General features: G+C 56.6%; 1 protein-coding gene across 1 annotated transcript in view; it reads left to right on the plus strand.

The window, feature by feature from the left end:
• Positions 1-13,850, plus strand: part of LASP1 (LIM and SH3 protein 1) — a 40,445-nt gene that overhangs the window by 12,301 nt on the left and 14,294 nt on the right. The window contains exons 3-4 of the mRNA XM_032615595.1: positions 4,033-4,117; positions 11,313-11,420. Of these exons, the coding sequence (XP_032471486.1) occupies positions 4,033-4,117; positions 11,313-11,420 (193 nt within the window). The remainder of the gene's footprint in view (positions 1-4,032; positions 4,118-11,312; positions 11,421-13,850) is intronic.

Below are 13,850 nucleotides of genomic sequence, written 5' to 3' on the forward strand. Positions count from 1 at the left end.
AGACTTCCTGTCCTAGTGGGCTCTCTCCATGCCTCTCTCTTTCCCAGAGCAGCTGATACTGCCATCGAGGGTGGGGAGGGGCATCGGCAGAGGGCCCACTGCTTGGAATGATTAACAAGGGGCCGGGTGCAGGCTGGCCCACAGAAGGGACAAAGAAGAGCTGTGCTCTGGACACGGCTCCAGCCCAGGGTTGGGACACCCAGTTCTCCCCACCCTGGTCCCTCGTTCCCTCACCATGGCCCAGTCTGTTGGTGGGGCTGGGGTTCCAGTGGGGTCACTAGCTGGGGACGGGAGACCCCTCTTCTGCCTTTGCGCCTGCACTGGGATAGGCATATATCCATTCATCTCAACTGGGATCTGAGGGTAATGGGTTGCGGGGGCACTTCAACCTGAGGATAGAGAGGGAGGGAAAAGGTAGAATTCCCAGCAGTTGTTTCTGGAAGGAGGTCAAATCGATTGTAGCCCTCTTGGAAGGCAGTCATGTGGATGGGGGAGGGGCACAGCACTGGCGTTCTGGCATATCCTCCCTTCTAAAAACAAACCCGTGGCACCTGTCTTCCTCAACTAAATTGTCTACAAGGATCCTGCACACACAGCCTCCTAGTTTTGCCTTCGTGGGTTCCTCTGCAGTTGAGGACCCTGGCTGTCTGTGTCTCTTCCCCCACCCCCATAGACTCTCTCTGCCTGCTCTCACAGCTCTCCTGCCTTGAGCCGAGGATGAGGTTGCCATGGGAACCCGAAGCACAGTGAGCAGGGGACGGGAAAGGCAGAGTTGTCTCGCCAGGGCTGGGGGCTGTGGGTAGGGGACAGGGTTGACCCAGCAGGAGGAATATAGCCTGTGCTCATGGCTGCCTGCCTTTTTTGGCCTGGGGTTGGGGGTTAGGAGGCAAGGGTAAGAGACTGGAGGCTTCAGAGCCCCTCTTTAATCTGTCTAATCTGATGCAGGCTTAAAATCCCCCTCCTCCTCCCACCAGATTAAGCTGAGTCGATGACATCTAGGCTGGTCCCCCCCCTTCCCTTCTGATGGAATTAGTATTCTGGCTGTGGGGGGCTGAGATCTGGGGGTCATGATGGCTCCAAAGAGAGGATGAAAGACCCGCCAGCCCCATCCAGAGGCGCCCACTGCATGTTGGGGGGGTCTCCTGAGACCCTTCTGGTGGCGTGTAGGAGGTATGTGAACGTGGACCTGCTGGCGTCAGTGTCTCGGAGAAGTGCGTTGCTGCAGAGGGCTCGTCTAGATATTCATCGTGTGTGAGGAATAACGCAGAGTGCACGGGGTTGCGTCTGGCTGACCTTGGGCCACGGGACCTGGCATTCCGTTTTAACCCTGTACATTCAGGCAAATGGGAAACCACGGGTTTGCAGACTGGCTCCTGTGCATATGTGATTCCGAGCCTGCCAGACACCCTTCCCCACCAAGTGCTAACCAGAGCCACCATCTCAGAACTGACCCTTCAGGCTCTGGGTCAGAGCTGCCCTGAAGGTCTTCTCCATCCCCCTGCTTCAGGACCTAACCTCCCTCCTGTGCTCATGAGCCCCTACTTACAGACGCTCTCCTCACCACACTGCCCACCCCTTGACACCTTCATAATGGCTCTGATTCGGTGGGAGGGTCATCTCCAAAGCCCTCCCTCCTAGGACCTCAGGGCCCGCCAGTTCTGCTAGAGATCTTACTTAGATCCCTCCTGCTGTTCTCTTTCTAGTCTCCAGGAATAGACTGCCAGTTGATCCTCCCTTTTCCTGGAACTGCTCAGGGATTTTGAATGGCGCACCTCAGCTATAGGTGGCCCTGGCTTTGCAGAGCTGGGTCAAGCCTGGGACTGGATCCACAGCCTTAGCACCACGTTCATCTATGGGACATTTCTGTTGACGGCTGCAGGCACCTGTATTTGCTTTTTTTTTTTTTTTTTTTTTTTTTGCGGTATGCGGGCCTCTCACCGCCATGGCCTCTCCCGCCGTGGAGCACAGGCTCCAGACACGCAGGCCTAGCGGCCACGGCTCACAGGCCCAGCCGCTCCACGGCACGTGGGATCTTCCCGGACTGGGGCACAAATCCGCGTCCCCTGCATCGGCAGGCGGACTCCCAACCACTGCGCCACCAGGGAAGCCCTGTATTTGCTTTTTAGTCTCTTGCCTTGCTCTTCCCTCTGCTCGGGGAGCCTTGGGCCTGGACTGATCTGGGAGGCAGGACTCAGGTGGGGCAGTGCAGGCTACGAGTTGGGACACAGCTAGAATCACCTTTTGTGCTTCTAGGTCCAAGATAATGAAGTTAGCTCAGAGGGAAAAACGATTTGCCAATCACCCTGTGAGACAGTGGCAGGGCCAGCACCCAGCACTGTGCTCCTTCTAGCCACCCCCCACCCTCCCCCCCACCATTTAGTTGAGTTCTCCAGCCCCCGAGTCCTGCTTTGACACAGGGAAGTCTGTGTGTGATTACCAGTAGCTCTCGCTCAGAATGGGCCGGGCAGCTGGAGAACATGCCAGGCTTGGTGAAACACACAGAGGTGGAGGGCTGCTGGTGTCCAGTTCCGGGGCACATCAGCCAACCTGGCTGGCTGGAAGATGGCGATCCAGCTCTTACCTGGGGACAGGCTGTGAGTCTGGCATCGGCTAGTGATCATGGTTGTGGTGGGGTGTGGCCAGCCAGAGCTAAGAATGGCTGGCTTCTGCTCAGAGAAGCCACCTATCAGTCCCCGAAGTCACTGGGGCCTATGTAGACCCCCCAGCCCTTTCACACACCAGCATCTACACCACAGGACCACAGTGACTCAGGGCTGCCTCTCCTCTAGCTGGTTTGCTGGGGGCCTTTGTGATGACTCAGGGGAATGGAGGAAACCCGAGTTTTAGTCCTGGCTCAGCTTCAACACCTGGTAGGACATTCGTTTATTCAACAAATATTTATTGAACACCAGGTATTATTTGGGGAGCTTGGAATAAACCAATGAAGGAAAGACCAAGAATCCCCTCACCTCATAGAGACCCAGTGGAGAGAGAAGACAGTAAACCGATGTGATAAATAATTATGAAGTCAGCTAAGTGCCTGGCGCCAGCACACGACTTCCTCCTCTGGGAGAAAGGAGGGGGGTAACCGGATGGTCCTGGAGGTCCCCGCAGGCTTGGCTCTGAGGGCTGAACTGGTTCCTGCTACCTCCAAGGCAGCCCTCTTTCTGGGGGACAGGACCGTGGTCTGTCCTGTGTCTGGAGATTAGAGGGTTTGGTTCAGGGTGTTGGGTCCTGGGAGACCGTTTGGGTACAAATCTGGATGCCTCCAGTTACTGGCCGTGTGCCTTAGCCACATTGTTTAACCTTACCAAGCCGCTGTTCTCCAGTCTGTCAAAGAGGGATAATAGGGCGGTTTTAAGAAGTTGATGAACTAAGGCATGGACACCCTTAGCACAGGGAAACATCAGCTGTTGTTACAGTGTTCTTATCTGTCACCCGTGGTGACCTCTTCTCGGCCTCAAGCTGATGTCTCATCTACCCTCCGATTATGTTGGACCTTGTTAGCTGTTTGAAACACCACTCTGGATGTGTGTGTTTTTTCTGTCTCACTGCCTTTTCCTGGAAGCCCCCCTGGATGTGTATCCCTTTCCCCTTTACTTCTGCCTCTGTATCCCTCCTGCCCTTCCTTGCTACATTGGTCTCCACTTCTGGTCTCAGCTGAAAACTTTGTCCTAACCTCATGAGCATCTTCTTCCCAGCCTGGCTAGGCCCTCCTGGGTGCCTGGCCCCCTTGACCTTCTTGTGCAATAGACATGGATTACTTGGGTGATCTGAAACCCTTAGAGAGTGTCCCCATGTCCTCCATTTGGAGTTCTTCGTGGCCAGCCAGCCACTCAGGCCTGATGTGTCTTCCCAGTTCAGCCCAGGCTGAGTCTGAGAAACGCTTGCCTCCCCTTGGCCATGGGCAATGGGCATTGTGGTTCTGATGCTGGGACAGGGGCAGGGGCTGCCCAAGGATAAGAGAATGGAAGCCCAGAGGTTCCCACCCCTTCCCCCAGAATGACCCCCCCTTTTTTTTCTGTCCTGCAGACACTACCCCAAGCAGTCCTTCACCATGGTGGCTGACACCCCGGAAAACCTCCGCCTCAAGCAACAGAGTGAGCTCCAGAGTCAGGTGAGGGGGCGGGGCCTGCCCCTTGGGGGCGGGGCAACACCTGGATTTGGCAAGGGCTCCTTCCTTCTGTGGTTACTCAGCAAGGCCAAGGCGCTGAAATCCTAGCAGTTACCAATCTCCCTGCCCCCACCCCACCCCCAGTTACTTCACATTTCCTGACTTGATCAGAGAAGTGGGCGAGAGCATACCCCACTTCCTACCTAAAATGGGTGGGAGGGGTGTGGGCGTCGGATTTTTTCTGCTTCAGGAATTTTGTGGGGGACCCCTAGAGCCCACCTCCTCCAGGAAGCTGGTCCCCTCCCTCTCCTCTCCACTCACACCCACCCTCAGAGGGCAGGCTGCGAAGGGGGCCTGTCCTGCCTGTGTCTCCTTGGGCCTGATTTTCCTGAGCGCCTGCTGGGTGGGGAGCCACCCTGCGTGTCACCGCAGTAGGGGAGGAGACGGGCTTCCTGCGCTGGGGAGAACCCGATCTTCAGGGGACACTGAGGAATAAGCAAAAGGTCCAGAACCTTTAGGCCAGAACGACTAACCCTGCCTGGGGGTCTGGGAGGGCTTCTGGGACAAACCTGGCCTGGACTGTGGGGTGGAGTAGGGCAGAGCAGGGCTTCATCAGAGACCCCTTGGGGAACGTAACCCAGTGGGCAGGGTGCCCAGGGCCAGGAAAATGTCTTGCAGGATCCACCAGGGCCTCAGAGGGGGATCGCTCCTGATCCCTCCAGAGTGGGGCTCCTGCTGCCAGATCTCGATGTGACTTCTGTGGTCACGTGAAGGAGAATCAGCCCTGGGCCATCTACATGCATTCTCTCGTTGAATCTTCCGAGCAATCCTGCGAGGAAGGTGCTGTTTTCCCATTGTACACATGAGGAAACTGAGGCTCAGAGACAGTAAGGGACTTGCTAAGATCATATATGTAGCAATAGAGGTAATAAATGTATTAATAGTTAATGTATGGAGTGCTCAGTGCTCTGGGCGTATTAACGTTCAATCCTCACAACAGCCCTGTGCAGGTGGCAGGATCGGTCTCAACTTTATGGAAGAGGTTCAGGCCTCCCGTGTGTCCCACAGTGATGGGGAGCAAGTAGGGGAAGCTGATGTCAGCAGCAGCTCACATCTGCCAGCCCAGACCCTGCCCCCGCTACGGTGTGAAAGCCACAGTCACTGGGGGAGCCGGTGTGGATACCAGAACCTTGCCAACCGAGGAGGGCTGAGTAGCCCAGCTGGCAGGAAGTAGGCTTGAGACAGCGCTGGGGCCTGGGCCCGATCTGCACAGGGAAGACCCTAGCCAGGCCCTGACCACCGCCCTGGACTCCCCATCCTGTCTGGAGCCTACTGGGGCCAGAGGTGGAAGGGGTTACGTGGGGCAGGCAGACCAGAGCACCATCCATGGGGTGACCTGTAGTCACCCCACAGCTTGAGAGGAGTGTGGGAGTGTGTGTACACACTCAGGCAGAAGCAAGGGACACACACACACACACACACACACACACACACACACACACACACACACACACACACACCCCTCTACCCTCAGAAGGAGAAATTCAAACCCTGTTAATTCTCTCAGCCTTTGTTGGTCCCACAAAAGCTGGGCTGCAGCTCTTTTTGCCCCTGGAACTTGATCCCTGAGGGGCAGGGTCTGTAGGAGGAAGCAACCCCTGCCCAGGGTCTGAAGGCTCTTCTGACCTGTACCTGTCCCCCCTGTCCCCCAGGGGCCTGGCCCCACTGCTCGCCTCCTGGGTCCTGGGCTCCTGGCTCTGGGGCCGACTGGTGAAATCATGAGAAAGGCAGTCACTCTTCGTAGGTTCTCACTGCGTCCTTCATAGGACCTCATTTAATCCTCACAACCACCTGATGACGAGGAACTCTTGTCTCTGTGGTGCAGATGGGGACACAGGTGAGAGAGGCCATGCCCCTTGCCAGAGCCCCGTGACAGAGGCAGAAGTCAAGCCCCTCTGCAGCCTGCTGTGGCACCTGTGCGCTAACGCCCAGGATGCTCCAGTCACCAGTGGGGACGGGGGGGCCTTTTAGAATGCAGAGTCCTAGGCCCCGCCCAAGGGGTTTCTGTTTGGCAGTTCTGGACGGGTCCAGGAATCTGCATTTTGGCGGCCCTGGTGATTCTGATGAGGGCTTTTGGTCCCACAGACATGCTCTGAGAGGCTGAGCCAGGCTGTGGGGTAGGGAGGGAACTAAGGAGCTGCTGTGAGGGGTGTGAGTTAGGGCTTTGCATTGAGGCCACTGCTGTAATCTGCAGTTGGGCTCCTGGGGTCTGGGGCTGGGATAGGCGGAGGGTAGAGACCCCGGTCCTGCCCTCTTTGCAAGCCTGGTTCTGTCTCCTACCTCCCCCCAGCTGTGTGGTCTGAGTCTGGCCCCTTGCCTCTCAGAGTTGTTTTTTTTTTTCCTGCCCGGTAAAATAGGGACAGCAAACCCAGTTACCTAGAGGTTGGGGGCTGGGCCCGATGCTCTGAGGCTTGAAGGGCTGAGCAGGCCTGGCTGGGGGCGGTGATGGGTTCTGGTTCCTTTGGCCACTGTGGAGGCAGGGCCGGCTGGCGTGGCCTGTGGCTGACGGGAAGGGAAATGGGAGCCTCTTCTACCTCGTCTGCCCCACCTCACCCGTGTGTCAGCTGGTCTCTTTCCAGGCCCCTTCCTGGGCCTGCGTTGGTGTGTCTCTTCTCAGTCTCTGGGAAGTTGCCCACGCTATTTCAACTTTGTTTTCCTGTCTCTAGATTGGTTCCCAAAGTGGCGCTTTGGGTGTCTGGAACACCTGGAGCTTCCCCTGTGGGGGCAGCAGCCACAGAGCTGACCAGAAATGACCTTCTGGGTGGTCCTGCCCAGGCCTGGCTGAGGCAGGGCACTGGTGGCCGGGCCTGGTAGCTCTCCCACTGCCAGCCCTGCGCTGAGAGGCAGCAGCCTTGGGGTGGGGCTGAGCTGGGGCGGTGTGGGCCCCTGAGCCTAGGCAGAAGTGCAAGAAAAAGGTCTCTTTCATTTTTCCCTCATCATCCACGGTGCTGCGCGTGGGATATGCCACAGGGCACATGCCGCAGGGCACGGGAGAGTGTAGCAGAGCCTCGTGCTCTGCCCTGCTCTTGGCAGGGTTCCCACTCTCTTATCTTGAATCTTGTGACCAGCAAGGCAGGCAGCATACCTGTGTCACTCTTACTGGAGCTGGCTGAGGGTCAAATGCTGGATCTGCCATCGCTAGCTGTGTGCCCTTGGGCAAGTTATTTAACCTCTCTGAGCCTTAGTGCCTTCATCTGTAAAGTGTGGATTACCTCTCTCCCAAGGTTATTGTGAGGATATTAGTGTATATTAGGCATTTAAAACAGTTCCTGGCATATAGTCAGCACTCAATAAATGTTCGCTGTTACTATTCTCCTGGAAAGGAGAGGAGATGGAACTTGAGTATGATAAAGCTGAGGAATTCTAGACCTTCTGATGATTGCTTCCAGAACTGACATTCCAGAACTGGGAACATTTTGGGTTTTTTTTCCATTTATGTTAGGAACTCATCACAATGCCTCTTTTTTTTTATGTTGTGTATTTTATTTCTTTATTATCTTTTCTGGCTGCGTTGGGTCTTTGTTGCTGTGTGCGGGCTTTCTCTAGTTGTGGCGGGCAGGGGCTACTCTTCGTTGCAGTGCGCGGGCTTCTCACTGCGATGGCTTCTCTTGTTGAGGAGCATGGGCCCTAGTGCGCGCGGGCTTCAGTAGTTGTGGCTTGTGGGCTCAGTAGTTGTGGCGCACGGGCTTAGTTGTTCCGCGGCGTGTGGAATCTTCCCAGACCAGGGACTGAACCTGTGTCCCCTGAGCTGACAGGTGGATTCTCAACCACTGCACCACCAGGGAAGTTCCTGTGTGTGTCTAATTTTAAAACGATTTCTTTTTTGTTAGAAGGGGGTGGGTTACACAGTATGTGGGTCCATCTCATAGTAGGCACATAATAAGTGGAAATTGTTGGTATGTTTTTTTCAATAAAAGTTTTTAACGTTGTGATCTTTTCTCTTATGTTGGGTCAGCAGGGCAGTTTTTTTTTTTTTTAACATCTTTAATGGAGTATAATTGCTTTACAATGGTGTGTTAGTTTCTGCTTTATTTTTCAAATTATGCTGCCTGTTTGGAGATTTTACGTCTGCATTCAGTTCATTCATCATTTACCCAACAAACACATGTTTATACCTACTGTTTGCTACAATGGTGATGAACAAGATAGATCCTTAGAGAATAATTAATAAATTTACGTATTAAAAAGTAGAGTTTCTTGGGGCTGTGGTTGTTCAGGCCTGAGGGGCCTCAGGCATCATTCCCAGCCCTGCCTTGGGAGTTTCCAGGATGGGAGGCCCAGGCAGCATCCAGGCTTCAGTTATCTAGCTGCAGTGCTGAGTTGTATCTTGAATCTACCAACAAAGCAGGTTGAGTGACCTTGGGCAGGTAGCTTCCCTCCTTGAGCCTCCTGTCATGTCCTGGTGAGCCATCCCAGATGAGGGCAAACACTCCTGCTTGGGTGCTGAGCGAGGCTCTAGGCAGGGGCCTCCCCACGCTCTTGGTTCCCCACCTTTTACCTCTGCCACACACTCCACCTCCAAACAGCCTCCTGGAGAATCTTCCCCCCCTTGATTCTCCAGAGTTGGGGTCCGCAGCTGCTTAAGAGATATGGTCACACACTCCAGAGCTGGGAGGGCTTTTAGAGATCAGCTGGGACCCAGACAGGAGGACTGACTAGCCCAGGAACATACAGCAAAGTAGTGGTGAGCCCAGTCCTCCATCCTTTCTTGCCCCCACTCCGCCCAGCCCTGCCCTCTCTGGGCCGCCTGTGCCAGGAGTGAAATGAATTACCCTCCCCAGCAGGGGGGGAGAGGCAGTTCCTGAGCCTGGGAACCAGCTGGTGTCATTGTAGTGTTGCCATGACAATTATTCCCCTGGATTAGGGGCCTGACAGCTCCAGAGGCCAGGAAGTAGAGGAGGAGTGGGGGAACTGGCATTTGTTCAGCACTTTAAGGTTGACAAAGCACTTTCACACCTACCCTTATCACCTACCCTTATCAGTACGCATTGAGCCCTGCTGTGTGCTCCACGGTGTTTGCTGCTTTAGAGCCACTGTCTGTAATCCGCACCGTTCATTGGAATGGGTCCATCATGATCCGCATTTTACAGATGTGGAAACTGAGGCCCGAGAGGTTCAGTCAGTTGCCCAAGATCACGCAGCAGGTGGGAGACAGCCTATGTTCATACCAGCTCCCCCTGGCTCTTTGCCTATGCTTGGTGAGAGGAAGCCCCCTCCCCATATTTTAACTGATTCCTATGACAGTCCTCTTATAGGGGAGGAAACCAAGGCCAGAGGCCTTGGATCTGGGCTTCTGCATCTGGAGCTACACATTTTTTTTTTTTGGAATTTTTGAATTTTATTTTATTTATTTTTCTATACAGCAAGTTCTTATTAGTTATCCATTTTATACATATTAGTGTATGGAGCTACACATTTCTGACTCTAAGCTTCTTACCTTTCCTGATGCCCCCTTCCCAGAGGGTTCTCTCCACCCTGCTACCCCCAACACTAAGAGTTGCTGTGCTGGCCCAGGCCTTCCTGGAGGAGCTGATGCTGGGCAATCCTGGGCCTTTGGGGTGGGTTGGTACCTGTACCCACTGTGTTAACGTCCAGTCTGATGGGAACTAGCACATCCAGGCCTTTGTTTTTAGTCTGGATCAGAACAAAAGAGGTTCTGGAACCTTTTAGGCACAAGAACCCCATGGATGGGTAAGCTGGGGCTCGGGAGACAAATAGGGACCCCAGCCCCTGGGGGATGTGCAGAGGACCTGACAGGTATGTATTGTCAGTCGGGTCACACGGGTGCAGCTTGGCCCTGTGGCCAGATGACTCCACGCCTGGGAGCTGCCTGGAGATTCCCAAGGTCCTGGGCCTCATGTCCTGCGCTGACCTGCCTCTAGGGCAGTACAGCTCCCATGGAGGGAATCCAGGCAGCTGGTGGGGTTTGGAACAGCTGGCGCCGAGGTGGACGGTGAAGACTCTGAAAGCCAAGGAGCAGTTCTCTGCCCCAGGGACATTTCCAGCCTCCGTTCTGTTCCTTAAAACCCCAGGGAAGGACAGGATAGTTTTCATATTTCAATTCTTTTAGTGCTTGGGAAGTCCTTTCTGACGTCTGACTCAAGTCCCTCTGGTACTCAGGTTTCCATGGAATTCTCAGAAAAGAGGGGGGCAGTGGAGGTGTGGTAGGGGACTTCCCCGGAGCTTGGAAACCCGTTCTGAAGTGCTGTCTGTCCCCCGCCAGTTTCATCCCCTCCTGTGGCGTTGACCTCAGAAGCCAGCCTGGCAGCCGCTGGGGCCTGTCAAAGGCTCATTGATTGAGTTTTCCGAGCTGCTGTCTTACCTCCCCCCTTTCTGGGCACCAACTTTGTCCCTTGGTACAGCCCTCACTCAGCTGGTCACTTAGAAACTCCCTCGGGGGCTTCCCTGGTGGCACAGTGGTTGGGAGTCCGCCTGCCGACGCAGGGGACACGGGTTCGTGCCCCGGTCTGGGAAGATCCCACATGCCGCGGAGCGGCTGGGCCCGTGAGCCATGGCCCCTGAGCCTGCGCATCCGGAGCCTGTGCTCCGCAACGGCAATGGGAGAGGCCGCAACAGTGAGAGGCCCGCGTACCGCAAAAAAAAGAAGAAACTCCCTTGGGCTTTCGGCGGATAGAGCCACATCCTGGCTAGGGTGAGGGCTGGGCCCGTCATTGGAGCTCTGGAAAGAACCTTCTTCCTCTAGCTTTCAGGCAAGATGGGCCAGTGGTGAAGGATCAGGAGTCAAGCAGATGAGGGTTTCATCCTGGTGGCTCTGGACACGTGCTTCTAAGCTGCATGACCTTGGGCGTGGGACTTTGCCTCTCTGCGGCTCAGTTTCCTTGTCTGTAAAATGGAGCTAATGATAGCATACAGCAAGACTTAGATGAGATAGTTCATGTAGAGCGCTTGGCACTCAGGATAGACTGAATACATATTAATGGTTTATTATCACGAGTCTAATGTTTTTGGGCCAAGGCTTGTGCTTTGAGTTGGGGCGTGGAGGTGGATGTCACTGCAGGGGGTTTCTGGTCAGGGTGTCTTTCCTGGCTGGTTGCTGCCTTAGAGGTGGCTGCAGGCTGGGGCCCTCTCTGCTCCCCGTGCCTCGATTCCAATCCCTCTCCACCCTTTGGTCCTCCAGGTGCGTTACAAGGAGGAGTTTGAGAAGAACAAGGGCAAAGGCTTCAGTGTGGTGGCAGACACACCCGAACTCCAGAGGATCAAGAAGACCCAGGACCAGATCAGTAATGTAAGCTCCCCTGCTCCCTGGGGTACCATACTGATGCCCTGCCCTCTCTTCTCATCCCCTCCCCGCCCGTCTGGCAGACATGCATGAGGCCAATTCTCCGCTGCTCCTCCTCTCCTAGGCTGGCCTGGCTGGCGGCTGCTTGAGCAGAGGGAAGGGAAGGGTTTGGAGTTCCCAGATGCCTTTCCTCTGTGCACCCCCAGATTCCCCCTTTGATACCCTCTGCCCACATAGTATTTCCGCCTTAAAAGGACTGGACTTTTGGGGGGGGTGTACAGGGAGGACCTTTATGCTAAATCACCCCCGTACCCCTTACTCTCTCTGAAAATACCCCCCATCCCCCGCTGTGGTGAGTGCCAGGGTCCAGACTGGCTGTTTCGTCTGAGCACAAAGGTCAAAACTGGTGGCAGAGGTGGGGGAAGAGCCGGCCTCCCCCTTGTCTGCCTCTGGGTGCTGATACTGCAGTCATTTCCGCCCTCCTCTGCCTCCTCCCCCACCTCGGCTTGCTCTTCCTTCCTGTGTAAAAACCCCAGCCGGTTTTGCCTGCTGGCCCTGGCCTGGCACTCCTGGGCCCAGGGCGGTGACCAATGTCTGGGCATGGCAGGGCTGGGTGTGGAGCGTGGGCAGTGGATCGATGCGCCCCATGGCACCTGTGGCCAGGGAACAGGCCTTAGTTCCCTGCTAGGCGGAGCCACAGACCAGCAGCCTGAGTGGCTCTGGGCTTGGGAAGGCTGCCTAAGGGGCTTCGGGCATTGTGAGGTCGGGGGGCACGACTGTGAGCCACAAGCACAGGACGTGGGCCGCAGACCCGTGTCGAACAGGGCCCTACAACCGGGCAAGCGGTTGTCTTCATGTCTGGAACAGGAAGAGGTTGGCAAGTTGCCCGTGTCACTGGGCTGAGGGACTGGAGATAGAGCTGCAGGGGGCCTGGGTGTTAGCTGGTCCACCCGGCATCCAGCCCTCAGCCCTCCACCCGGCCTCCTTGGTCGGGCACTCCTTCTAGAAGTTGGCTGGCCCGGGCTTAGGGTGGACTCTGGCAGTGGTTCAGGCGGATGTCAGAAGCCAGGGCCCAAGCCGTCAGAACCTGCCATGCCCAAGACCATGGCTTTTAAGCTTTGACAGCAACCTGCAGTATGAAATACATTTCACATCGTGACCCACCCAACAGGCCTGCTGATTTATTTAAGGGAAACAGAATCAAAGCTTCGAGGAAAGAGTGCTTTACCGCTTAAAGAGCATTTGGATATCTCCTGTTCTATTTTAGTTTGTGAAAGACGCTGGTTGCCGACTTAACTAAATGGGTTTCGCAACTAGGTTGTTGACCAGCAGCTTGAAATTCATGGCTTGAGGAAATGGAGTGCTTCCCTTGGGCTAGGATGCCTCTGAGGGCTGTAATCCCTACCTGCTCCCCTGCTCCTCTGCCTCCCACCCCCGCCAGAAAAAAAAAGCCTGTCTCAGTTGCTTCTTTATAAGCCAGGGCCAGACCTCACACCCTAAGAGCGTCCCTGCCAATCGGTGGCCGGACCTCCAAAGGGTAAAGCCGGAGGAAAGAAGGTGTGGGTCTCAGCTCTCCACATGGAAAACGGGAGGGAGAGGAAGCCACGGTAAGGGACGGAAGACCCAGTGGGCTCCCAAAGCTGGAATCTTGAGTCTTCAGCCCCTGTGGCTTTTCATTGTGAAGACTGTCTTATCTTGGATACCTGTTCCCCCGCCTACAACCCAACCCCCAGCACATTCACTCATTGCTTCCAGCCTGGGGCTTTTAGAAGAAGGGAGACAAGCCCAGTCATCCCTGCCTCCCTTTCGGAGAGGCTTCCAGAATACTTCACACGAGGCCTATTGCACCTGTACGTATCCCTCCCCTCCCCTCCCCCCTCCCCCTCCCCTCCCCCTCCCCTCCCCTCCCCCCTCCCCTCCCCTCCCCCCCCTCCCCCCTCCCCCTCCCCTCCCCTCCCCCCCCCCCCTCCCCCCCCCCCCCCTCCCCTCCCCCCCCCCCCCTCCCCCCCCCCCTCCCCTCCCCCCCCCTCCCCCTCCCTCCCCCCCCCCCCCCCCTCCCCCCCCCCCCCCCCTCCCCTCCCCCCCCCCTCCCCTCCCCTCCCCCCTCCCCTCCCCTCCCCCCTCCCCTCCCCCCTCCCCTCCCCCCCCCTCCCCTCCCCCCTCCCCTCCCCCCCCCCTCCCCTCCCCCCCCCTCCCCCCTCCCCTCCCCTCCCCTCCCCCCTCCCCTCCCCTCCCCTCCCCCTCCCCTCCCCTCCCTCCCCCTCCCCTCCCTCCCCTCCCCTCCCCCCCCCCTCCCCCCCCTCCCCTCCCCTCCCCCCCCCCTCCCCCCCTCCCCTCCCCCCCCCCCCTCCCCCTCCCCTCCCCCTCCTCCCTCTCCCCTCCCCCCCCTCCCCTCCCCTCCCCCCCTCCCCTCCCTCCCCCTCCCCCCCCCCCCTC

This window comes from Phocoena sinus, chromosome 20 (genome assembly GCF_008692025.1).
Source record: "Phocoena sinus isolate mPhoSin1 chromosome 20, mPhoSin1.pri, whole genome shotgun sequence".
Taxonomy (NCBI): Eukaryota; Metazoa; Chordata; class Mammalia; order Artiodactyla; family Phocoenidae; genus Phocoena; species Phocoena sinus.